Source organism: Ornithodoros turicata, chromosome 3 (assembly GCF_037126465.1).
Source record: "Ornithodoros turicata isolate Travis chromosome 3, ASM3712646v1, whole genome shotgun sequence".
Lineage (NCBI taxonomy): Eukaryota > Metazoa > Arthropoda > Arachnida > Ixodida > Argasidae > Ornithodoros > Ornithodoros turicata.
Window position 1 is genome coordinate 98309186 of NC_088203.1, and position 27775 is coordinate 98336960.

At 47.0% G+C, this 27775-nt stretch overlaps 1 protein-coding gene across 1 annotated transcript; it reads left to right on the forward strand.

Annotated features, from left to right (window-relative positions):
* Nucleotides 1-4386: 4386 nt before the first annotated feature.
* Nucleotides 4387-26222, forward strand: LOC135388948 (adipokinetic hormone/corazonin-related peptide receptor variant I-like). The gene is made up of 3 exons (XM_064618833.1): nucleotides 4387-5283; nucleotides 10346-10553; nucleotides 24497-26222. Exons 1-3 carry the CDS (start codon nucleotides 4735-4737, stop codon nucleotides 25141-25143), a joined length of 1404 nt encoding a protein of 467 aa, XP_064474903.1. The 5' UTR covers nucleotides 4387-4734; the 3' UTR covers nucleotides 25144-26222.
* The last annotated feature ends 1553 nt before the right edge of the window (nucleotides 26223-27775 follow it).

A 27775-nucleotide genomic window follows, 5' to 3' on the forward strand; every position in this document is an offset into this window, starting at 1 on the left:
CCTGCCGACTTTATGGAGAAACTGTTGACCGTACGGAACGTTAAGGCGAAACCGATGCAAGAGTGTTTGTATAGGTCGCGGTATGCTGGACGGAACACGGAATTTCAGATCCGGGTCAATCTGATGAAGCAAGGATGACCGCCTGTCGACTTGTAACCATTGCCTTCTGCAAATGTCTTCTGTCAGCAATTTTAACATGTGCTTCACATCTGACGTGGAATATATCACCGTGTGTTCCGTTGACGATAGGTGCGCTATGTCCGCCATCTCATCTGCAGCTTCATTACCGCGTATGCCAACATGTCCAGGAATCCACTGAAGCAGTATGTCGTGGCCAGTGTCTACTGCTTTCTTGTATGCGATGAGAATGTCCCGTACTATTGGCGCCATACAGCCACTTCCCAAGAATGATGTTATGGCTTGGAGGCCGGCCTTTGAGTCGCAATATATGACCCATTGCGCAGGCTCCTGGCGTGCGGCCACATACTGCATTGCAAGCTGCATGGCTACCAATTCCGCAGCTGTCGACGATGTTCTGTGGGAAAGCCTTGCCATTCCTTCTCTACTATGCTGTGGTACAACAAACGCTGATGAAGACCCAGACGTTGACGTCGACCCGTCTGTGAAAATTGCGGTCCTAGCAAGATGGCTCTCCATCAGAGACAGACAGTACTGTTTCAACACTGGGGATGGTAGTGAAGCTTTTTGGTGATATACGCCAGGAACAGTCAGCGCGATACGAGGAAGTTGCAGTGTCCACGGAGGATCGACCGCCGTTAATGTCAACTGTGCTTTTGGTAAAGCACTGCGATATGGAGCTATCACGTTGATGAATTGCGAATTTCGACGTGCCACCTTCCTTGCAAGGGGGTGTTTGTGATGCCGCGTGCATAGACGAACGTAGTGCCGCACTGTTTCCTGCGTCCTTAGTACATCTAATGGAAGTTCTCTGGCTTCTACTGTAGTTAGGACATTTGACGTTGCACAAGGTACACCGAGGCAGACTTTTAAGCTTTTCGATAGTACGCTTTGGAGTGTCCTCTCTGACGTGTCGCTTATTCCATGCAGTACGGGCAAATGGTAGGCCATCATCTGCCGAATAAGTGCCTTATGTACGGCGAGAAGAGACGCTGTCGACATTCCCCAGCGGGAGCCGCTGATGCGCCGTAGGATGTTGATGCGTGCGTCAGTTCTTTCCCTGAGGTGTTTAATGTGCGCAGCCCACGAGAGCTGCGAGTCGATTATTACTCCCAAAAACCGGTGATGAGACACTCTCCTTACTGGCTGGTCGTCAAGCTTCAATTGAAAAGTCTTCATTTTCTTTCGACTGAATGGAAGAAATACAGTTTTCTCGACTGATATGTCCGTGTCGTATCACAGCAGCACAAAGTGAAATATTTGTTGTAACACAAATTAAACAGTTAATTAATAAATTTTAGGTAACTGGCGTAGATGTTCGCCCGGCCGTAACTCAACTGCAAAAACGATATCTGCTGATCTTATCACATTTTATAGAAAATCTTTAAAGGATAAAAAAAAAAACAATCCTGTATATGCATTGAATATGCATGTCCTATTCCCACTATACCTGAACGTACCCGCATGTTCATATTTTTATGACAAAGCAGACGTCTGCTTAGTTTATTAAGTATGATATTTCTGCGGGGGCGCGAACAACACGATGGTTAACGCGTAAGGATCCTGACGAATTTCCCGCTTGGCCACCAACCTGAAGAGGACACGTGGGGCATAAGGCTTATCCCTGCAACGCACAGCAGGCCCAGGCTTCTCTTCGTATACCCTAAGCGCTGATTGGGGTTACACGTTCCCCACCCAGTCATCAAGAGCACCGCTATAGGCACTGATTGGATGCGATGCTTTTTGCGTAGTCGAAGACATTATCGCGGTATTCCATTTGCCCGGAAGCAATTAACGTGGTCAGCGACAGATCGATGCCGATGTCGGTGAGGTGCTGCTACATATTGATCGACGGTGATGGATGCAAGGGCCAGGGTTGGATACCGCAGACGGAAACGAGAAACGCTAAATACCCGAATTCCGAAGGAAACGAAAGTAGAGACGGAAACACAAATATTTTCGTTACCTTTACCGGAAACCGAAACGGAAACGAAATTCAAGCCTGGAAACGTTAACGGAAACGTAATTCACGTAACGTAATTCGCCTACCTTTCCTCTTATTATGCATGTAATAATATATTTAATTCATTCATACCTAGAACAGGCGTGGAGCGGAACAACCTTCCATCGTCATTGTTTCGTATGAATGCTGATATGTTCCATCGAATTATAACTAACCACCATTCCCCCTCTGTAGTGCTTTGCCTTCTGCGTGTCAATAAATAAATAAACAAACAAATGAATAAATATGGAAAGATTAGTAATATTCTCTCATTCACGTTTCATATCAGTCATCAGATTGATTTAATGGCGAAATGCATGTAGACGATGCGAATGATTCATGCAGAGAGGTTCCAGCGGGGGGCTCACAAGCTTCTCGGGATACTAAAGTAATCCGATCCAATCCAATCTGGACGAAACCGCAACGACGTCAGCACGGAACTAACTACTTGCCGTGCTCGTGTTTGTACCGAAGTTGTGCCTAGTGGATGCCTGAGGCAGTGCCGAGTATGAGTGGTCGGATAGTTCCACATACGTCTTCTGTGTTTTCCTACCTCAAGTAGGACACAGTAAACAGGGTTCGTTACCGGAAACGGAGACCTTAAATACGCAAATACTGTAGGAAATGGGAACCGAAACGGAAACGGAAATCCTCTGAGGAAACGAAAACCGCTACCGCAAATCGTCTGGAAACGGTAACGCACACGGTAACGGAAACAAAAAAAAAAACGAATTTCATAGGTACCGAAAACAGATACGGAAACATTATTACTATCGGTAACCAACCCTGGCTGGCAACAAAGTAGATGTCCCCCTTATGTTGAAGATCCGTGTCCGTCCCTGTATATGGAACCTAGACTTTGAAACGAGGCACGACACCTGCACTTTAAGAAAAAAAGGAGTACTTTTACTCCTTTTGGGGACTAAATGCATTGCCACAAAAAACAGTCCCTTTTGGGAGTAAATGCATGGGAGTAAATGAATGGCACAGAGTGGAGTCTGCATTTAACGCGCTGTTGTAAGAGTCCCAGGTACATAATTCGTGTGCATGCAAGAAAATATGTTGAAGCAAACCGTCAACCGTGATATAAAACCGTGAGTTATATAAAATCTTGCGCCATACATAGGGCGCAGTTAGCGAAGAAAGATGCGATAAGTGTTCCTTACCTTGCGTGGCTGGAAAATTGCTGTGTTGGCTGAGGTATACTGCCTTATGCCATCAGACTGACCAAGGGCACATATTTACGTGGACTGTTGCATTCAGAAGACAATTCGCGAAGTTCAGTGGCAATTTGCAGTCCTGGGGAGTAAATGTCGGGACTAAATGCCGGGTTGGGGGAGTAAAATGGGGAGTAATTGCAGTCCAGGGGAGTATAAGCTGCAATTACTCCCCGTTTTACTCCGTTTTTTCTTAGAGTGTGCTAGCCAACTGAGTCTTATAGCCAACACAGAAATGGAGCAATATACGATCTGCAGATAATAGAATAGAATAATGATAATGCAAAAATCATACAATCAACAATTTCCTGTTTTTCTTTTTCTACCCAATCTAGACTAACCTAAAATTACAAAAACGGTAAATTAATTGAATGCAATATTAATTAATCGGAACTCAGTTAATTCTTTATCTCCACTTTTTATTTTACCAATCAATCAATAGTTTTTTTATTATCAATTATTAATATTACTTTCGTTAAATGTGGACAGCAAACTTCGTCATAGGTGATGCCCTGAGAGAGAGAAAGAGTGATGCCGCTCATAACGTCCATAACCATATAAGGTCATCAACCCGATGCACCCGATGCATTACCCTAGCGACCACTCATATGTACTTGGGAACAAGAAAAATTGGAGTGGCCTCAAATACGGAGAGAAGCAGCAAAGGCATTTTTAAAGTAAGCATGATGCATGACCGTATACCGACAACGCTATGTTTAAAAGCGAACATAATAAGGACTGGCCGCAACTCTGCGATATCCCCTCTAACCGAGACAGTCAGCATCAAAATCCGCTCATAGAGTGGTCCATCTATCAAACTCCGCAAGGAGATTCCTTCAGGATAACAAGTGCCCAAACATTCTTATTTTCGTTCATTCTCTTGTCGCTTCCCGCCAAAACTTCCCTTCCCCTGCACACCGATTCGTATATCTTCGCGGCACACACACCGAGGCGCATGCTCCGGTCGATGTCGGTGCAATAGGACCGTCCCTCGGACCCGTCAGACCCTGGAAGGCATCCCAAGCGGCCGCATCCAACTCGCTTGCCAGTCAAGCGCAAAACTTTCTGCCATGTCCTTCTGCCGCGTCTCTTATCCCATAACTTCCCATTGTCTTCTAACTTAACAGTGCAACTTTCGGCGAAATGTAAAAAAGTTTAAATGTGTTTTTGGCTTACTCCTAGCACCCAAGTTAGTTGTTTCCTACTGCACACGCATACTTTGTGGGTTGTTTGTGTCTCCTAGAATTTCAAAGTCCGACATCCGTGAGACGCCTGCAGGACTAGTCAAACGTTGTGCGTTTTACTGCCTAGTGTCGAATGTCATTATATTTTCTTATACCGTCATCTTGAGTCGATAACTACAATGGCGCTCGGCGTATGTGGATGATATCTGTCTTAATGTTCGAGATGCCATCGTCCTCTTCATCCACAGAAATGGACATTTTCAACGCAACATCAGTCAATGTTTTCAACGCTTCGCTTTACGATGATACCCTGCCAGAAGAACTCTCTTTCAACACAAATGGACTTGTACAAGTCGTTGGATACTCTGTCCTGTTTGTGGTTGCCGCCGCTGGTAATGTACCTGTGTTCGTGACACTGCTCCGGAATCGGAACCGGAAATCCAGAATCAAACTGGTGATCATGCACCTGACGATTGCTGACCTTATTGTGACATTCATCATGATACCCTTAGAAATCATTTGGAGGTTGACTGTGCAGTGGCTAGCCGGAAATGCGATGTGCAAACTGATGCAGGTGCTTCGAGCGTTTGGACCATATTTGTCTTCGATGGTGCTTGTGTGCATTAGCTTGGATAGGTACTTTGCCGTGGTGCACCCACTCAAAGTGAATGATGCTCATCGGAGAGGGAAACTAATGATCGGTGTGGCTTGGCATATCAGCCTAATTTGCAGCGTGCCACAGGTGAGTGATGGGTTTGTTAATTAGCGTAGCGTTAATTCATTCGTCTGTTAATTTATGTAGCGTGCGAGTGTGCATAGGGATACGTGATAGGTGAGGCAACAGCAGTGAGTCCTAACCATGTACTTTTCACACGAAGTAAACTATCAAAATAACCCGATTCCAAGATTCGCAGGTAAACGCGACAATAGAAGAGGAAAAAAGGAGAGTAAAGGGTAAAGAGGATAGTGAGTTTTGTTGCCTTATAAGCTATTGCTTGTTAAGTTGGAGAAGGAAGACAACAAAACCACATAACCTAAAGTAACGTTGATGTTTACTTTGCTTTACTCGGTTAGCTTTGTTCGGTAAAATTCCGTCTTGGACATGAAGACAAGAATCATCCAACTGGATAATGTTAGGAGACGCGCTTTCCCATTAGTCCTGCGTTGTCGGGCTACTATACGAACACTTTGGTACGTTAGGACTTCGGTTCATATTAAGTTTCAAACTACAACTATGAATACACATGTCTTATGCCCTAGTCAGACAGCAAACCTAAGTCCGTTAGCGGAACGGCCGTTACTTCACCTGTAGTACAATCATGATTTCGAGTGACATCGTTCTCCGCCCTGATTTGTTGAAAACAGGAGACGTACGCCTTTTTTGTGCCAATTATGAACTGCATAATTGTAATAAAAAAGGTGTATGCCTCCCATTTTCAACAAATCAGGGCAGAGAACGATGTCATTCCAAATGATGATTGAACTACAGGTGAAGTAACGGCCTTTCCGCTAAAGGACTTAGGTTTGCCGTCTGACTAGGGTATTAAAGGAGCGGTAGAATGACATTTAGGATCGCTCCGCACGATGGTAAACCGATAAACTGTGTGCATAGCCAGCAAGCACAATATTTTTGTTGAACATTGCGTTATTACTACACGGATCAATATAGAAAATCGGCCTGAAAAATAAGGTTGCACAAAAAATAATTCAACACGAGGGAAGTGGCGTGACCATGGACATCTGGCTCAATCCGCTGCCGTGTCGTAGCTGGAACGTGAGCTCTCGTCGCCCACGGTATCCACCGTGCCCCGAAGTGACGTCTCGACCTCACTCATTCTCGTAGGGGCTCTCTGAATGAGTTGAGGAGATTCTGGAGCGCGTGCACATCTAAAATCTCTCTTGTGCGCGCTACGAATCGGTACAATTATTGTACTTGTGCGAGAGCGCGTGGTGTTTGCCGTACAGCCCGTTTCTACAAAAACCTACGTAAGTATCTATTGGGAGTGCTTGCGCTGCGCTCCCCCTTTAGGGTTCCAGAGGAATAACATGAGGACAGCAACGAGCAGTAGGGTTAATAATTCCCAGTTCGCGGCCTTACGTCGCGAGACAACTATGGTTATGAGCGACGCCGCAGTGGTCGGTCTCTGGTTTAATTTTGCCCTTCTAAGGGTGCGCCGAGGCCTAATCGCACCACTGGGCACACCGTATTTTACGTCCTTCGCGGAAGACGGCGGGCGCAAGCTACGTTCAGCCTTGGGAAGTAACTTCGTTAAAAGTAACTAGTTTCAGCAACGAGTTACTGAAAAGGTAACTAGTAAAAGTAACTCATTACTCTTCATAATCATCTATAGCTTCATCTACAGGGTGTCCCAGAAAACGTGTCATTGAATTATAATAAAAAAACTACGCCACCTAGAATCATGCGGTCAACAGCATTTGTTCTTATTAGCTTTTGCCGCCTCCTAATGTGAATGTCATGTACTCCAAGTTTAATTATGTAAATATTTGCGAACTGAACTCGGAAATTTGCCAAGTAAAGGTCACTTTTTTACCCCACCAATATGAAGAGCGTGCCGAATTCACTCAAATTCATGATAATTCACAGTGATATTCACGAGCTATCCCATCGAAAAAAATAGCCGAATATCATGTTTTTCGGAGCACCGGACCATAGCGCGCGATGACTTTTTGAGCGCAATCGCTCTCAGTGCGACGAAAGGAGGTTCCGAAGCCAGCCCACAGAGTGATAGTAGAAAAAGAAACAGTTCCTAAAATTGGGAGAGGGAAAGCATTATCCCAGCGAAAGTCGGACGTGATAAGCCGTTCCTGTTTTATCTCTTTCTGCGATGTCGGGGAGGGCTGGGTTTCCAACCTCCTTTCGTCGGACTGACAAAGATTGCGCTGGAAAATTCATCGTGCGCTATTCTGTGCGACCTCCGTAGAGCATGATGTTCGGCTATTTTTTCCGATGGGATAGCTCCTGAATACCCCTGTCAATTATCATTAATTTGACTAAATTAGACACGCTCTTCACATTGGTGGGGTAAAAAAGTAACCTTTACTAGGCAAATTTCCGACTTAAGCTCGTAAAAATTTACATAATTAAACTTACGTTACACGATATTCACATGAGGAGGTGGCAAAAACCCAGTAAGAACAAATGCCATTGACCGCATGACTCTAGGTGGTGTAGTTTTTTTATTATAATTAAATGACACGTTTTCTGGGACACCCTGTATAGCTAGTTGCCTTCTTCAGTAGCTAGTTACAATAACTATAGTTACTTTCAGTTCTTAGTTTTCTTGCACGACCCGTTGCCGCATGTTATTCGTGGCTCACACAGCTGACCATAGCTATGAAAGAATTGAGAATTGAATCAACTCAGAAACAAGCGCGTGGCGTGGTGGCCCTCGGCTCGAAGGTACCCGTGGTGACGCCTCACTATACCTCATTATGTTAGGACATGACCGCAGTATCCTCGCGCAGAAGTACAACGCCTGTACTTGAGCCTCGTAAAGGTTTCAAATTGAAAGTAATTTTATAATTTCTACAATATAAAATGATAGCATTCCTGTGATGACAAGAAAACTTCCAGTGTCCTAGTTGAGCGGCTGTTCAGCATTGATAGGAATGCTTTGGAATAAAGCGACACAAGTTGAAGCAGCAGCTGTTGCTCCAGTACAACCTCCACAAGTGACCCGCACCTAGTCGACATTGCTCTAACAAAGAATTTAGAATAAAAGTTTTTGAACGCGTGTCCTTGTTTTTGCCATTTTGGGAAGTAACTGTAGAGCCACTTAGCTACTTGTAGCCGTCACTTACCTAGCTACTACACTCTTAAAAATGAACTTCACCGCATAGCACTCTCCTAGCCAACCATGATCTCGAATAATATCAATATCTGTCCTGATTCGTTGAATACGGGAGGCGTACGCCTTTTTTGTGACACTTCAGCTCTTCATAATTGTCACAAAAAAGGCGTACGCCTCCCGTTTTCAACGAATCAGAGCAGATAACGATATCATTTGAGATCATGGTTAGGAGCGTGCTATGCGGTGAAGTTCATTTTTAAGAGTGTAGTCGTGCTGAGCAACTGCACTTGTAACTCAGTTACTTTGGATGAAGAAAGAAGGAAGTCACTGAAAAGGTTAGCCAGCTGCAGGAGTCGAACCCACATCTTCTGGATTGCCGGAACATTGAATTCAGAACATCAATTTCCATCGAGAGTTACTTTGTTCGCGTAGCAACTGGGACTTCAACTCAGTTTCTTTTTCAATAACTTTTCCCAAGACTACGTGTACCCTGCCTCCGGATTGCTGGGGTCCTGTATCTCGCAAATTGCTGGCTTACCCTCGCAACGCTTGCAGAATGAGCTACAGTGACACGAAGAGAACGTACACTCTTCTTGCCATCCCCTGTAACAATAACAATTCCCAGTAACAATACACTTAATTCAATGTTAGCACAGAGGGAATCAACCTACAAACAATGCTTTCATTGGGAATGCGTTCAGATTCTTTAATACTCGTATTCGGAAAAGCACCGGCTGTCGACATCAACTGTGCAAGACACAGAAAGCGAGAAGAAATATCGCCCGAATGCATACAAAATTCAATTTCATGGATGACGACCTCGGTAAACACTGCGTTGTCAATTCCTTCTTGATAGGTCCGACAGAAATCTCATCTTTTGCGGATTCACCAAATACTGCAATGTGAGGCAATTGAACGTGGGCAAATAGTCGATTGCACCAAGCATGAAGGAGAATAAAGATGTCATGTTGACAGAGACCAGGACAGTTACGAGTGAAATATTGGCCCTGGACGGTGGCGGTAGTGGTGTAATATGAGGCAACTGAAAACTGAAAATGTGCGAGTATTACATGGCACGAAACCGTCTGCAGACCGGCTTGCCGTTTTTGCTGTCACATGCGTGGGCGTCTCATCACGACTGTTGGCGACATGAGATTGCTTTGACAGGTCGTCCCACGCGAGGAACGTTAGATACGGTGTGCCATGTGCAGAGCTTTCTGCGCACGTTAATGAACGCTGAGATAGGCAAATTAATCTACGGACCGACCACTGTGTCGTCGCTCATAATCAAAGTTGCATCGCGACGTGAAGCCACGAATTATCATGAGATGACGTTGCACGGAAGGCTGAAACTAGATGAACTACATGAATTACGATAGGAGGAGGTGTTTCGCCGCAACAATTGCGCTATCATGAAACTAGATGAAGATGAAGTGCTAAGTGGTGTGCAAGTTCTGAAGTCTATGCGTAAGTGCTGAAGATAAGTGGTAAAACTAGGATTGATGATCGTTATTCATAAGAAGTTCGATGTTAAGTGTCAGTCGGGCTTTCACGCAAGACCGCGCGCAGAGAGAAAAAGCGCTATATCACTCTTCTGGTTCACGATATTACGTTCTGTTTCACGCACGCGCTAGGTATTTCTCATGAAATAATGGCCAATAGGGCGATCTTAGCTAAAATAAATGAAATCATATCAAATGTACCTTTAAACATAAAGTAGAAGACTACCAAATAGCCAAAACAAGCTAGATTTTTTACTTTCTCACAGGAATATTAAAATGATCTAATAGAACTATTAGTATTGGTTTCGGTGGAGAAGGGGAAGGCAGTGTAGCGAAATAAAGGACTCTCACTGATAAGATGCATGCCAGCAAAACTCGTGCGCCTCGAATATAGGTTGGATTTTGATAGAGCAATATAGCAACACGGAAAAACATCCATTAAATTTCGAATCCTTTGTAAACGAATGCTTCATCTTTTTTTCTCTTTCAGGCGATTATCTTCCACGTGATGGAACATCCCTCCCACCCGGGATTTCATCAGTGCGTCACTTTTTCCTCCTTCCCGACAGTGTGGCACGAGAAGGCGTACAACTTTTTTTGCCTCATGGCACTCTATGGGGCTCCCCTCACTCTCATCGTGTACTGCTACGCACGGATATTATGGGAGATTTACAATCAGTCCCGGTACACTTCTCAAGGTAAGAAAGCTTTCCACTGAAGTCCAGAGGAGAGGTCGACTGAAGGAGACGATGGGAACTAGAAACATTAGTGAGTTTTAGTATATCGTACGTGAGGGATAGCGTTGGTTGTTCTGCGCACGCGCAGTAGATAAAGAGAGCTTCGCGCATTGCGCAGAGCCATCACGCTATCCCTTACGTATGCAAAGGTGATAGCGCACGACGCACTAAAACTCGCTATTGTCTGTTGACGTGAATATAAGTATTAATAATGTGAATATCAGTGTGCAAATAAGTGTAATCGAAATTTTCGAAATATATTCAGCAAAACCTCGTGAAAAAGGTGGACACATAGCTCTGCTCTGATGACAAGTGAGTCCAGCCGCGTCTACGAACTCACCTGAACGTCGATATGGGGTATCGATGAGCTCGATGATATCATGCCACATACTAGCGCACTCACCAGATAACATCACACCTGCTTGGATTACAAGTGTGGTGTTGTCCGGTGAGTGCACTAATATGCGGCATGATATCGACTCACCGATACTTCATGAACTCACGCCTTATCAGATGATTGTGATCGTGAGTTGCGAGGCTCGAAATGCCGAGCTATGCACTATGCCCCGATTTGTTAAAAACGGGAGGCGTACGCCTTTTTTGTGACACGTCAGAATTGTCACAAAAATGGCGTACGCCTCCCGTTTTCAACAAATCAGGGCAGATAACGATATCATTCGAGATGATGGTTGGCTTGGAGTGTGCTATGCGGTGAAGTTCATTTTTACGAGTGTGGGTGGACATGCCATGAAACAACGGTGAAATACTCTGGTTGTGTATGCAGCACATTTACGTATAATAACGTTGAATCTACGTGAAGTTGAACTGACATGCAGTTTCCAAATAACAAAGGCTAGGTTTAGTCCCCTAGAACACCTCGTGACATTTCGCAAGTGGGAGTGGAAAATATTATATTCAAACTCGCTGAAGAAGCGTTGGGGTTTCGTAAGCAGGCTATTTTGTATAAGTGCGATTTGCGCACACTGCAAACATTAGCTGGTTGTTGCCATTACAGTCCTAAAATTATGATGGTGGTGGTGGTGCTGGTGGTGATGGTGAAAGGAAAAAACAACTTTATTTTCGACCTTGGGCTCGCCACTGTCGTCATCACATAGCACGCTTCTAGCCAACCATCATCCCGTGTGACATGTTCTTTCCCCTGATCTGCTGAAAACGGGGGGAGGGGGCACGCCATTTTGGTGACATAATGCAGTTCATAATTGCCACAAAAATGGCTTACGCCCTAAATCAAGAAAGAGAACGTTGCCACATAGGATGATGATTGGGTTGCAGCGTGCTATGCGCTGAAGCTCTGTTATTAGAGTGTAGAAAATAAAGGTGTGTTAGAAAGGTGTGTCCATGGACCTCAAAACAGGGTACTGGCAAATTGAAGTCGACGAACGGGACCGTGAGAAGACTGCCTTCGTCACTCCGGATGGACTTTTCGAATTCAAGGTTATGCCTTTCGGCCTTTGCACAGCATCAGCGACGTTCCAGCGAGTTATGGATACAGTTCTCGCCGGGTTGAAGTGGCAACCCTGCCTGGTGTACCTCGACGATGTTGTCGTCTTCGCAAGAACGGCTACGAGGAACTCAGATTTCTCGGCCATCTCGTGAGCAGCGACGGTGTACGTCCCGACCCCGAGAAGACGGCGGCCATCACAAATTACCCTGTTCCTTCTACCGTGAAAGACGTTCGAAGCTTTCTTGGCCTTTGCGCCTACTACCGATGGAACTTTTCAAGAACTGCGTCGCCCCTGAATGCCCTCACGAAGGAGGGATCCACGTTTATCTGGAGTGAAGCCCAGCAACAGGCGTTTGTAGAATTGAAGACGCGTCTACAGACCGCACCCGTGCTTGCCCACTTCGATCCAAACGCCGGAACAGAAATACACACCGACGCAAGCAACGATGGTCTAGGAGCGGTGCTCGTTCAACTTCACGACGGCGTTGAACGTGTCATCGCTTACGCAAGCAGAACGCTAACCAAGGTAAAGAAGAACTATTCGACGACCGAAAAAGAGTGCCGTGCACTCATATGGGTCATCACAAAGTTGCGTCCCTATCTATACGTACGGCCGTTCAAGGTGGTAACGGACCACCATTCTCTGTGCTGGCTGGCTGGTTCAAGGGATCCCTCGGGACGCCTAGCGAGATTGCGCCTCCGATTACAGGAGTATGACGTAACCATCACTTACAAGTCAGGAAGAAAACACAACGACGTCGACTGCCTGTCCCGAGCACCACTCCAGCGACAGGACAACAGTCTCGACGACGACGACGACGCTTTCCTCGATCTAATGAGCACGACTGCCATGTCTATCAAGCAATACAACGACCCCGAATTGAAGACACTCGGCGACTATCTGCAGGGCCGCGCCGACAATGTTCCTCCCATCTTCAGAAGATCACTCCCAAGTTTTTCCCAACGTAATGGTGTCCTCTACAAAGAAAACCACGCACCACAAAGCGCTACGTGACTTCTCGTTGTGCCCGGGGGCCTGCGCATCGAGATTCTTGAATACTTCCACGATGAACTGTTATCAGGTCATTTGGAATACAGCCGGACACTGGCCCGTATAAGGGAAAAGTACTACTGGCCAAAACTGGCCAAGACCGTCCACCACTACGTAAGGACGTGCCGGGAATGCCAACGACGAGAAACGCCGCCGGTACGACCTTCTGGGTACCTTCAGCCAATCGCACCACCGTCGGCGCCGTTCGAGCGGATTGGGATGGATCTACTCGGGCCCTTCCCACGTTGGTCTTCTGGAAATCGTTGGATAATCGTCGCCACCGACTACCTGACACGCTATGCCGAGACTTAGGCACTTCCACAGTGCACAGCGACAGAAGCATCGAAGTTCTTCATCGAGAATATCGTACTACGGCACGGAGCTCCGACGGCCTTAATCACCGATAGGGGAGCGGCATTTACAAGCAGGCTAACACAAGAAATCCTTCGACTCAGCCACACCGCTCACCGGAGGACAACGGCGTACCATTCGAAGACGAACGGGCTCACCGAACGCCTAAACAAAACCCTTGCTCATGCGGCCAAACCTATATGCGGTGAAACTCATTTTTAAGAGTGTATGTGAATTTGATCACTAAACGGTGCTCTCTGCGCCATATAGTGATGCAGATATTTGACGGGCTGCGGCTGTCGAACAGTTACCACAGTTGCAGGTCGGGGACCCAATAACGTGCACTGAAATCTCGTTCCCACGGCGCACACTGCCCATGTCACCAAATCCGCCTCACCATACACTCTTAAAAATGAGGTCGTGGTGGTGCCTCCGAAAGAACTCGGCGTTGTCGGCCTCAAAGAGGTGGGCAACGTCACGACTAACGCTTCACCACGTAGCACGCTCTTAGCCAACCATCAACCCGAGCGACATCGTTCGTTCCCCTGATTTGCTGAAAACGGGGGGCGTACGCCATTTTTGTGGCATTATGCAGTTCATAATTGCACAAACATGGCGTACGCCCCCCGTTTTCATCAAATCAATGGAGACAACGTTGTCATTCGGGATGACGGTTGGCTAGGAGCCTGCTATGCGGTGAAGCTCTGTTTTTAGGGTGTAGGGATGAACGAGTCTGAGCCAAACTGAGACCAATTGCAACTGTGAACACAGTTTTGATGGCGGTTAGAGAGTGAGCACCTTTCTCCAGATGCTTTTCTACGACTTCAAGAGCAGCCTACGGAGAAACCATGCGTGGAAGAAGCTCCGCGAACCTTGCGTTTGCAGGAGCAGGTTATCATGGAGCTGATGAAACTGTTGTTTCATGGCAGGCGTACTCTAAAAACAGAGCTTCACCGAATAGCATGCTCGTAGTCAACCAAAATTTTGAGCTGCAGAAAAAAAGAAAGGACAAGACCTCTTCTTTCATATTTTTTTAACACTGAACAGAAACGAAACTTCTACTCTTGTACAACTTCATTTTTTTTTAAAGTTAACAAATGTACCGGCGAACATAGAAGAAGTCATAGGGTAATATAAATTATAAATACAGACTGGGGTGGTAGAGGATTTCGTATATGTGTACGAGTGGAACAACAGATGTCTTTTTTTTTCTATATTGAAATTAATAGTATTACTAGTAGTACACACAAAAACAATGCGTACCTCGTAAATATTTTTGTTTACGATCCTACCTCTACTATACCAACACCCAGGATCGCTCGCGTCATAGAGATGATGACAGTGTTGCCGGGTCAGATTTTTTTTTCGCGTTCGCTACCTAGCTAAATCTACCTTGCACACACTTCCGCTTCGCAAGTAAACGCTATCTGGCCCTCGCCAGAGGCGGATCCAGGATTTTTCTAAGGAGGGCGTCCAGTCATGGACAGCATGCTAGATACGTGATCGAGGGTCAATTAAACACTATGTGAAGACAGAAACTGACGAGGGGGTCAGTATATCTGCGCCCCCCCTCTAGATCAGCCCCTTGGCCCCTTACAACTTTGGGGTAGCGGTGTGCGACCTCTGTTTGCACAATCAACTGCCAGGCGCAGAACCTGATATAGTTGGACTGTATATCCTCTCCCTGGGAAGAACCAGTATGAAAGGAGTACGGAATGCTTATTCGATTAAACCATAATATCCCACAACTGACTTGAGCGCATAGGGGGAGAAGACTCTACTCCGCATTATTTTTCCTCACCCGCCGTGTAGCGACTCGAAACCCCACACAGGTAAGACACCTGAGATACGGCATCTCCCAGTATATTGGACTGCGTCGTCGCAGCTAAATCTCGTATACCCTGCATCGCCAACACTAGCAACAGCAGCGGTCTTCCTCTAGCGTCTTGTTAAAAGATATTTTTCTCGAGGGACGTCGCTTGTTAGTACTGCGCAGAGATTGCTCACGGTCATGGGGCTCTGTTATCTGAGCTTCCACATGAAGTGTCGTAAACGAGGCGGAAATTGAAGTAGGTAAGCCGGATAAGGTCTATCTGGATCTTGTTCCCACATGCGACCTCAAGGATAGTAGTGCGTAGAAGGATGACTTATAAGAACCAAAGTCGAGCTTTGAAGCTTAGCGTGACACTGCTTAGGCCGGACAGCTACACTGCTCCGTTTTATAATCCTTCTAATCCTGCCTAGTCATACGTCTTGTTAACGTCATCGGTCAAGGGTAATTTAGTTTAGGAAAGGATAGAGTTAGTAAGCTGGTAGAAACAGTTGCAACAACAACAACAGATATATTCTGACGATGAAGTGGGGAGGTTTTCAACTCTAGGAGTGGAACGCTACCCCATAGCTAGCGGCTCTGATATGAGTGGTGAAAATGATGAGTGATGACGATGATGAGCGATGACGATGAGAGATGACGGGAATGATCGGAGCGGCGATGGCGATCGTGATCGTGATGGTGGGAATGTCTGAGAGGGCTGTTGGGGTCACAATGAGCTCAATGGAGTCACAATGGACTCGGCCGTGGCGTCCCAAGGGCAGTTGTAACAGTGTACAGTTGTAACAGTTGAAACAGTGTAGTAACAGTTGGAGTTGTTGTATTCAAAATGTAACTAGCAACAGTTAAGTTACCACTTTAAAGTAACTTACTTTAAAGTTATCTTTTAGGATAACTGTAAAGTAAGTAAGGAATAGCACGCCGAGTCGACGGAACTCTGAAAAATGGTAAACGGAGCTGTGCGTTATGCAATCGCAGTCACACGTATACACATGTACCTCTGTTTGTTCTCGCAACTTTCAGTTTTCCTGTATGTGGTAGACATGGGTGCCGTCTCGGGTGCCACCACCCCAAGCATTTTGCACTGCCCCCCCCCCCCACCCACCTCGAAAAAATTCCGTCGACGCTTCTGGTGGTAGACTACAGTTTTTGCGTCCATTATACGTACTGACAGTTCTTGCACGACGGAAGTGCTGGTTGTTTTTGTCAACAAACCTCCCAAAGACACTGTTGGACAAATGTATACAGGGTAGATTGCGTAACACAATATGTGCGGAGATGTGATCTTCACAGCATTACATCTCCGGTGGCCATCCGGATGAACTATTATCCCCATCAGTTACGACGTACCCGCGTGTGCGTGATACCTGATTTGCCTGTGTTATGTGTGTGTGCGAGTGTGTATGCCTCATCTTTTTCATCGTCATCCCACTCATGTACTAACCCACATGCACTGAGGTATGTTACCGCAACTGTTGCGGTGAATCACCTTATCCCATGGTCATTCATGTATGTAGTTGTTGTTCCCTCTAGCAAGAATAGGGTGGGCGTTAGTCAAGACCGGCTACGAACAAATTACTGTTACATGCAGCTGCATACTCCTAACCGAGATTTATTGTCGACAATAAACCTCGTCTGGAAGAATGCAGCTGTCCGTGTCAGTTATTCGTTCGTACGCATTCCGTTCTAGCCTCTTGGGCTCCTATCTCGAATATCGTTATCTGCCCCGATTTGTTGAAAACAGGACGCGTACGCCTTTTTTTGACAATTATGAACAGCGTAAATGTCACAAAAGGCGCACGCCTCCCGTTTTCAACAAATCAGAGCAGATAACGATATGATTGGAGATGATGGTTGGCTAGGAGCGTGCCATGTCATGAAGTTCATTTCTAAGAGTGTATGCGGTGAAGTTCATTTTTAAGAATGCACTTTCTTTCCGCCCAGCAAAAGCGACCATATGCTGTGGCAAACTTATTTCACATCGCGAATTGCAGCGCGTTGACCGTAACAGCACGTGCGTATTTGTTTAGATGGTCTTGATCCATTGTCGTCAAGGAAGACGCAAGAGCATGGTCGAATAAAGAGAAAGAGCGAACGTCTACAAACGGGATCCGTCATTAACATAGCAGACGAACTTAACGGACGCAATATGGCGTCCTCACACGGCGCCCCCTGGAGTAGAACTTGCAGACAGTTGCAGTACTCTGAAGCTGTTCAGTGACTCTACACTCTTAAAAATGAACTTCACCGCATAGCACGCTCCTAGCCAACCATCATCTCGAATGATATCGTTATCTACCCGGATTTGTTGAAAACGGGAGGCGTACGCCCTTTTTGTGACAATTATGAACCGCATAAGTGTCACAGAAAAGGCGTACGCCTACCGCTTTGAACAAATCAGGGCACATAGCGATATCATTCGAGATAATGGTTGGCTAAAAGCGTGCTATGCGGTGAAGTTCATTTTTAAGAGTGTAGGACGCACATCCGTCAGTATGTGTCCAGGACTGCCACGTATCAATCGTGGGAGTACCGCTTTGATTCTTCATAGTGTACATCGTGTAATTATTTTACCTCTTCATACTTTCAGGCGTAAGGTGTACGGGGTGATCCACCAACCATCATAGAAATTCGTAGGAAATAACGTAGGCAACGGAGAGCCATGCGGTCAAGAGATTTTTTTTTTTTCCGCCAGGAACATTTGCCATCTCTTGAACATTTCCAACATTTCGCCAACATTTCTTGAACTGAACTCCCAAACTTTCCAAGTTAACCTAACGTTTTCTTTGCGGAAATGGGTTCGTCATAGTCATCTTACTCAATATAGCAAGTACAGCACTTGTAACGCAACGACGATTGCTGAAATAAATTCGCCGAAAATCCGCGGAAATGATTTCTTGGCTCCGCCTGTTTCTTTCTTTTTTTTTTTTTTTTTTGTCGGCTCTAGTTTGAGCGCCAGAGTGCAACGAAAGGAGGTACACATTGACACGCCATACGAGGGGGAAAGGGTTAGAATCCCAATCCACAGAACAAACACGCGCGGTGAGTGCGGGAATCAGAGCTGTCTTATCAAAAACGAGGTCACCCGGTGTTTTGACGGGCAGGGAAGGAAATCAATTTTTGACGCTCAAACTACAGGCATTTTAAGAAAAGCCTGCCGAATCAACGCAACGCTGAAAAATTGTTTCAGTAGATCTGGCTCACATGGTTCTTGGAAACATGCCAGTCAGATCACAGCCTCAACATAATAATACTTTTTTTATTATACTTTATTCTGGTGATAATGGGCGGGAATATGTCATCACTAAAGCGACATTCCACCTCATGAGTACATATATCAACAGTGAGATTTGGAGCAACAAGTTTATTATAAGTCATTCGAAGTTTATTATACGTCGTAAACAGGGATATTCTTATTATTATTACGATTAACCCAATTGCCTCACATGAGACCGTCATTAAGGTGTGGGTGAACGATTTTCTCTCGGAAATAGGGGAGATGGGGTGCACTTAAGAAAGTGCCAGAAATATGCGTTTCCAATACAAAAGCTGTCCATAATGCTTCCTCGGCGCCACCATTGCGCAACGCTATCCCGCATCTGCATTCGGTCAAGCTATTTGCCGTTTACGAAGCAACATCCCCTCAACTTCCGCCCGGACCTCCTTTGCGCCACCCATGTGGACACTTCACTACCCCACTGTACAAACGTCAATTCCGGGCCTTAGGAAAAAGAAGGTTGTGCCAACAGTTGTGGCCTGCCAACTGACCTTGTACCACATCTACAGTCACCACCGGCATCGAACCCAAATATACACCGATGCCTCAGTCTCACTAGTTGGGTCGTCTGCTGCCTTCTGCATCCCAGAGGATGGAGCTGAGCACGGCTTCAAGCTCCCTCTTATGTCATCTGCTGAGGCCGAGGCATTCGCACTACTGGCCGCTTTGAGACATGTCTCCTCGTGTGCGCCCAGGGCCTGGTCGGTCCTCACCGACAGTAAAGTGGCTCTGGAGGCGCTGGCCTCTTACTCTGCCGCAGTCATCAGTGACACCTACACCACGATCATCGCCCTGCACTCTGAACTTGTATCACTGGGACACGAAGTGGTGTTCCAATGGATTCCGAGCCATGTCGGAATTTCAGGCAATGATCGTGCTGACGCTCTTGCTCGGCAAGCCCACGACGCTGAGCAACCAACTGTCTTTCCCCTTGCGCACTCTATGTGCCAGCTGAAAATCCGCCGCTTCACTGCCAACCGCACACAGCTCTTTCAGCAAGAAGCTATACGAACCAATGCCTTCCTTAAATCCATTGACCCTTTAATGACATATGCTGCGCCTGGCCGCATCCCGCGCATCGAGGAATCGCTGCTTCATCGGCTGCGGCTGAATGTGGCCCGAACTCCTCTCCTCCTATTTAAGATGAATCAGCACCCATCACCTCTTTGCCCAACGTGCAACGTAGAAGCCGATGTGCCACACATTCTCATTGCCTGCCAGTGGTACGAAGACCACCGATCGAGTCTCCGGCGCCGCCTTGCTCATCTAGGCTACCGAGAGCTTTCCCTCGCGGTGCTACTTGGCCCTACCCAGCACGCTGAAGTCACGTCTGCGCTGACACGATTCCTTTGGGAATCTAAACTCCTGGGCATTCTCTGATGCGCAACGATTAGTGAAGGAGCTGTTTCTTCTGTATTTTTTGATAATTTTCTGTATCCCAGCTGTTTTCTTCTGTTTGCTTGAAAGCATTAGGGAATAGCAAGCCCACACCGTGGCTAACCTTTCCCTTTCCTTTTTTCTTACTTTGCATTAAACATATCCCCCCCCCCCCCCCCTCGGCACCGGTTTCTTTCGTCAAAAATAGACTCGCGCGCAAATACCCTTCTTAGAGGAAACATGCATTTGCATACACTCTATAGTCCTTGTCCATTGCATTCCCACATCATCATCATCCATTCATCTATGTTCTCCCGCAAATCCATGCAACGATGCCGTCTGCACATTGGGGACAGGCCACTTGTAAATGTCCAGCACCACAAATTCCTCGGCGTAACTCTAACCACTAGCCTCTCTTGGAAACGTCACATCGATGGCATGGAGAAGAAAGCTCAGCGCTGGACCGCTGTCATCCGTCACTTCGCTGGAATGAGGTGGGGACGCGATGAGAAGGACCTCCTGATGCTGCATAACGCCTTGATTCGTGCCACAGTCGCCTACAGTCTGCCTGTGCTTCACGATCTCCCCAGCACCTTAGCACAGAGGATCCGCGCTATGCTGGCACGGAGCCTACGGGTGTGCCTCGGTGTCCCCCGCGGGGCCGAGACAAGGCTAGTGGTTGCGGAAGCCCGCGACATCCCTTTTGAAGTTCTCCGAAACACAGAAACTGTGCGCCAGTATCTCCGCCTGATTGCACACCATCGCCACCACCCGCTCATCCGGAAACTTCGGGCAAGGCACAGCACGCCGATCCACGGATGTATAATGTCAATCAAATCCCGCGTTCCGAAATTCGTGATCAGCCCCGCCGCTGAAAGCACGGCCCCGTGGACACTTCCGTCGCCAAGCGTCACCGCCTCTGTCCCAGGGATCACGGACAACAAAAGGAGCTACCCCGACCTCGTACTACAGCAACTGACTGTGGATTTCATCGGCACCGCATATGATGGGTTCTGCACGGTCTTCACGGATGGCTCTTCAACGAAAACTTCGTCATCCTCATCTTTTGTGGTACCCTCGATACCGCTCACCCGGGGTTGCCGGTTGTCCCATCGCACCTCTTCGACCTCAGCCGAGCTGTACGGAATCCTGCTGTTCTTACAATATGCGACCACCTGCGATCCACGGCGATGGGCAGTCTGTACTGACTCCAAGTCAGCTCTTCGATGCCTGAAAACCTCAGGTCTCCGCGGCTCACTGGCCACACTTGTGATAAACATCCTACGCCTACTGAAGTCCATAACTGCCCACGGCCACACCATCGCTTTTCAATGGATTCCGGGTCATTGCGGAATCTCTGGCAATCACGTTGCCGACGCTGCCGCAGCGGCCGCTCACCACCAGGACAAGTGTGTCCCGATTGTTCTCCCAAGGGGAGACAGACGGTCCCTTCTTCGTGACTGGGCTGCCTCCTCATCTGTCGAACAATGGCGTCGGGATGTCCCGGCCAGTACCATACTGGGAATTGTAGACCCAACATTCTCGTGTCGCTTACCGACATCTCTACCGCGCGTCATTAAGTCCCTCCTACATCGCATACGGCTGAATGTTGCCTTTTCGCCGTACTACCGTTACCAGATAGGGTGTGCCAGCAGTCCCTTGTGCCCGGAGTGTGGTGTGCCAGCGACCGCGGACCATGTGATCATCGCATGTGCCACCTATAGGAGGGAGCGTCACTTCTTGGCAAACGACATTGCGCGGGTTGACAGCCGACCCCTTGACCTCAGACTCATTTTGGGACCATGGGACACACGAACGCAGATGTCCGTCTTACGACCCTTCATCAAATTCCTGCAAACCACCGGCCTGATCGACTCTCTCTAAAACCCTGTCAGCGTCGTCAGCATCATCCTCATCACCATCCTCTCATTTTCCCCCAATAGCAATGGGGTAGCATTCTGCTCAATGAGCGGAAGTCATCCCCATATCATCGTCATCATGTATTTCTCTCTCTCTCTCTCATCTATGTTGTTGTTGTTGTTGTTGTCCACTGCATGCTAATAAGAGCCAATTTGAGGACAACTCTCACATTGCCACTGGAGAAGTCAAAGAACCACTTCGTGAATGCAGAACGAAAATAAACGACCACCTCCTGTTGCGGAGGTCGACCCGCTTTTCGTCACGATCTATCATTATGAAGATGGTAAGCGAGCGGGTTGAGTACCAAATATACATACCCATCCATTTGCGAAGTATGTTAATGAAACAGAGTTGGGGAACGGACGAATGAGGGAAGGCCCTGTCAGCATGCGTAAGTCCTAAACAGCGTACGCATCTCTGTGGCTATCCAGGGCACTTGAGTGATCGCACTCCAGAGAATCGCCACAAAGTTTGGCGACCGCATGTCAGGTCATTATTCGGTTAGTCAGCGACGCAGTCCATCAGCATAATCCCATCATCAGACAAGCCGCACACCGTCCAACGTCCCTTCGCAGCAAACTGTGGAAACATGGAAGAAAGTCATTGCCGTAGTGCTTATTTCGAAGTCAGACAGCAAGGGAATCATACTGTTCCCTTTCAATTAGACTTGATGGACCACTTTAGTTTGTTAGAGGGCGGAATATTGTTACCACTTTCTGCAGACAAAGGAAGTTCGCCAGCACGATAAGTGGAACAGCCTGCTGCCAATCTTAATGTATTAATGATAATTCGGGGATTTACGTTACATGACAGTTAGGATTGCGGGGGCTGCCGCAGTGTAGGGTCTGTGGACTACTTTCGTCTACGTGAATGATTATTGTTATTGTCAACTTTTTTGCGTGCGCTGGAATATCAACAGACGGCAGCCCGTATCTAGCTTTCCTCGCGGACGACCACGTATTAAAGTAGCACAGAAGTCATTTTTAACACCCTGTTTTCTTCCTATAAAACTGTTAAGTAGGCCAGTAAGATGCACCAGGCGAAGTAATTCACACCAAAGAGTCATAATTATCGCAAAAATTGAATTTAAAATACGCCGCAAAAACGACCGTACGCAACGGTGGTGAAGAGCAGTACCACCATGTGATCTGCCTGGAACCTCGCGCTGACGGTGTAAGGAGAACGCTCGCTGATATAAAGAAATGTTCTCCGCTACTCCGCTGTCGTCTGCTATTCGGCTGTTCGGGGTTCTGAAAAAGCCTTTCTCCTGGCTCGGTAATGATTCGACCGCTCCTTCTATCCCCAATTATCCGGAAGAACTGGCAAAACTGGTTTACGGCGGCAAAGGGACAAGGCGCTGACCCCCACTGACTGGCGAACCAGAACGCGTTCTCCTTATAACGTCATCGGTGACGTGGAATCATACCTTCTCATCCTCGTTATACCTGCAGCTGGAGTGACGAGTTAAGGGTGAACACGCGGAGTCATGTTTATGTGAGTTTTTTTTTCTGGGAAACAAATTGCACACATCAAAACCTTTCGCGCTATTCGGTAAAATGACACACACTTTCATCAGACGTCTTAATCTGATTTTTTTTTTTTTTTTTTGTGGCCCTCCGTACTACTTTAAAGCAACTTGCCCTCGGCAGGTTTGGAACACACAACCTTGACGTCAGTAAGTGGATATGGCACCAAGTCATCCAACGAGGACATCAACATGATCAAGATCGACATGCCGGTTGTGATCGACTTCCTGTTTAGACATGCTTTTGTGTACATGCAGGTCTGCTTTATATTGCTGCATTGGTTATCGCGTCGACACGCACACATCTATGTGTGTTCACTGCTGCTACACAAGATCGCCTACAGTTTGAATAATGAACTTCACTGCATAGCACGCTCCTAGCCAACCATCATATCTCGAATGACATCGCTATCTGCGCTGAAAACGGGAGGCGTACGCCTTTTCTGTGACACTTATGCTGTTCATAATTGTCACAAAAAGGCGTACGCCTCCCGTTTTCAACAAATCAGGACAGATAATGATATCATCCGAGATGATGGTTGGCTAGGAGCGTGCTATGCGGTGAAGTTCATTTCTAAGAGTGTACTATCACCATGTCCTCACCGACCTCATGGTGTGTAGGAGACCGGGAAACACAAAATAGAGACTGAGTAGAGTTATTTGCATAATTCATGGGAAATCTGCACACTCTAAAAACAGAACTTCACCGCATAGGACGCTTCGCGCCAACCATTGCCGCGAATGATACCGTTGTCGCTTCTGATTCGAGGACAGAGAGCGGGGGGGGGGGGGGGGGCGTACGCCTTATTGTGTCAATTTGGATATATGATAATTGACACAGAAAGGCGTACGCCCTCCTCTCTCTTCGAATCAGAAGTGATAATCCTATCGTTCGTGGCCATGGTTGGCACAGATCGTGCTATGCGGTGAAGTTCTGTTTTTAGAGTGTATATGACTATGTGGGACAGCATTCATGGCAGGAACTACCAATATCGTGTCCATTCCATTCCGTCCAATGGCTTTCATTCCACTTGAGTTTGCTCGTATTTTCTTATTTATCGCTTTGAATACAATGTTCTCACACGTTCTGCCTCATCCTCTTTCCAGCCTGTTCACCAGAAGATGCCACTCCCACTCTCCAACAATACCGAGGTCGCTTCCGCCTCCGTCGCTCAGATGTCCGCCACATGGAACGTGCCAGGAACAAGACCCTCCGTCTTACCGTCGTCATAGTGCTCGCCTTCGTCTTTTGCTGGACGCCATACGTCATCATGGTCCTCTGGTACCAGTTCGACCCGGACAGCGCCGGTCACGTGGACACCTATCTCCAATCATCGCTCTTCATGTTCGCCGTTTCAAACTCGTGTGTGAATCCGTTGGTGTACGGCAGTTACATGACCGGTTTCAGCAATCTCTGGTCCAAGTACTGCTGCCGTGAGAACGTCGTACCTTGTAACCTGTCGAGGCAGACGTCGAAACAGACACTGACGTCGACCGTGCCGCGAACGCCGCTGATTGAGAAAGTGCTCGCGAGAGACTACGCCATGTATTGTTCGGACTCGTCGCCGTGCCACGTGGACGTCTTAGTTAACGTGAACGGAACGTACGCCGTGTTGGGACAGCATAAGCAAGAGACAGACAATCGTGCGCATAGGAGGTCGACGACAAGTTTGCTGTCGGCTCAGTTCAAAAGAAAGTGGCACAAGTCGTCCATGATGAACTGCTCCGTGGTGAGAAGTAATTACAGTATGTAAACAACTTCTGCTGTTATTGTTAGAAACTGTGGACATTTACGGGCCATCCGTTAACAAACACGCACGCTAGACCTCGTTAACTTCGGTACGGTACACAGCGTCCTTACGTGTTTTACCAGCGGTATTTTTGCATGTTATGCGTACACTGTTATTCTACAGATGAAAGAACAATCTCTGTTCAAAAAAAAAAAAAAAAGAAAGAAAAATGGCGGTTCCCGTCCTGAGGCTTTAGCGTCAAACCACATTTGTTGGAAAAGTTCTTGGACCTTTTTTATATACTCGTATATATAGATGCACCAATCAAGAGATTATTCACACAGAGTACTATATTACTTATCACTATTACGCACAAAAGAAGAACGATCTCTGTTCAAAATATCGGCGGTTCTCACCCTAAAGCTCTTCCCTTAACCATTCCTCAACGGTTCGCTTGCCCTTCTACCCTTCTATTTTACGCTTTTAATGTTGGCTGCGTCGTATAAATCTATACTTGAGTTTCAGTATAGAATATATTTTGTTTTTCCTCCTAGGCCTCACATGAAAGGTTTACTATCCCAATACGTCGTCTTCGACCACCAAATGTGAACGTGCACGGTTCTGCAGGAAACTTAGTTTCATCAATTTGTACGTATATTTCATAACGTTGTCTCCTTGACGTACCTTCTTGCTGTTTTTTGAGGCAGTTCGGGCTACGCTTACTAAGAAGCAGAGCATCAATACATGAACGACATTTTGGTGCGGCTTTCACACGTGTTTAGGTGGCGACAACACGGGAAGAAGACAGAGAAGAGAATAATATATTAGAGGGATTTTCAGGTGATTGTGCTGCGTCTTTCTACCTGCCTTCGTTAAAGTTTCCTTGTCGCTTGTCATGTTTCAGTTCATAATCCCAGCCCTTGCATCACACTACTGTTGTCGCAACCAAAATTGTTCTACCCGCTCTGCTCTAAAACACGTGCATTCCTTTTGCTCATGATCTTACATAAGACATTAAGACATCGAAACTGTTTGAACGATTGATGGACCATCTACTCTTGATGTTATTTTATAAGCTATTTACGTACTGTCGTTGCTGTTGTTTCAAGTTGGACATTCAGAATGTTGTGTTATGTCTATGTAACAAAGAAAAAGAAGCTGTGAAGTTCAATAAAGCGAGATGTTTCAACTGCTTCTCTTTTGTTGGTGTACCGGATTGCCAAGCGTGCTTTATAGAGGGTGTCTTTTTTCATCCATTAAAAAAAAAAGGGACTAGGAGAGCAGCGCAGGTGCCGTTTTTGCAGTTAACTTATACGGCCAAGCTGAGATTCTGTCAGAGAGAGTACATAGCTAGTTGATGGTTAATTACATCAGATTCGTTCGTTATTTTAAGCAATACACTTTTCTTTAGAAATAGTGAGACGCCTTCATTGCCATCTTTTGCTATGCAAATGTCTCTACTTCGGGGAGTGCCCTGTCCATTGCTAGTCCACGCTACGTCCACGCTACGTCCAAGGCCACGTGTCAGCGTGGAGTGATTTTGGTGTGATGGAACTCACTGGGGTAGGCCCTGATCTACCGGCCAGGTAATCCGCTACGCGTTCTAGATAAGCTGCCGGAGCCGAAGGTCGAGTCATTTTCCTGTGCCTCACGATGCGCGTGGATTCTATGGTTTCTGTTTCTTTTTAAACATACGAATGTTTTAAATAGCAGCTGGCTTCAATTATCAAACCTCACATTTTCCAGAAAAAATGTAATTAAAATTAATTGTTGTAGGTAATTAGTTATCCAGTACCAGCAGCAATCCCGTTATTTCGATATCTCTGAGTTCGAACTTTCGGATAACTCGAACTACGGCTCGGGTCCCGTCAAAATCACGTGCACTTCAACAGGGCAAAACGCCGGAAAATTCGAACATATGGGCATGCGCAACGTTTTACTCGAATGGCCCAGCTGTGTCCGAAAACCGACTACGCATCGGACCTGGCGCATTCCTGGTAGCGAGTGAGCATCGTAGCGCCGCTCATTGCACAAGCACGAGCGCCGCTACGATGCTACGGTGCTCACGCGCCCCTGAAGGGCAAGGTCGCGCGCAGGCCGGCGAGCAGCAGCTGTGTCAGGGACACGTTACTGTTAAGTTTGTGGGGCCGGTCATAGCGGCTGTTTAAGGGACCAGCCACACAAAGAGGCGGGACGAGAATGAACGTTTATTCGAGGCGAGTATGCGGGAGCGAAGGGTGATGATGAGTGCTAGAGGCGCTACAGGTGCTCCCCCTCCACCCCACAGGAGACAGGATGTCGGCGTTGAATGGCAAACGCCAGGGTGTCCGTTTAGCCGTACGCTTCGGACCCGGGCAGGGCGGTGGGACCGAAGCGGGAGGAGGGTGGACGTAGAGAAGCAGGGATACAGGCTTCCGCCTGGAGAGGGAGGGTCGAGGAAAGCCGGCCTTAGGCGGTTGATAGATACAGTTTGATGGACGCCGTCAACGTCGATGACGAACGTTTTATGGGGCCTGGAGCAGGGGCGGATTTAAGGAGGAAGCGTGGGGGAGCGATCGCCCCCCCCCCCCCATACGGCTGTGTTCCCTATGTAAAAACCCTATCTCCTGGATGATGCTGCACCGCAAAGCACGAAATTTCCTTAAGACCGCCCCCC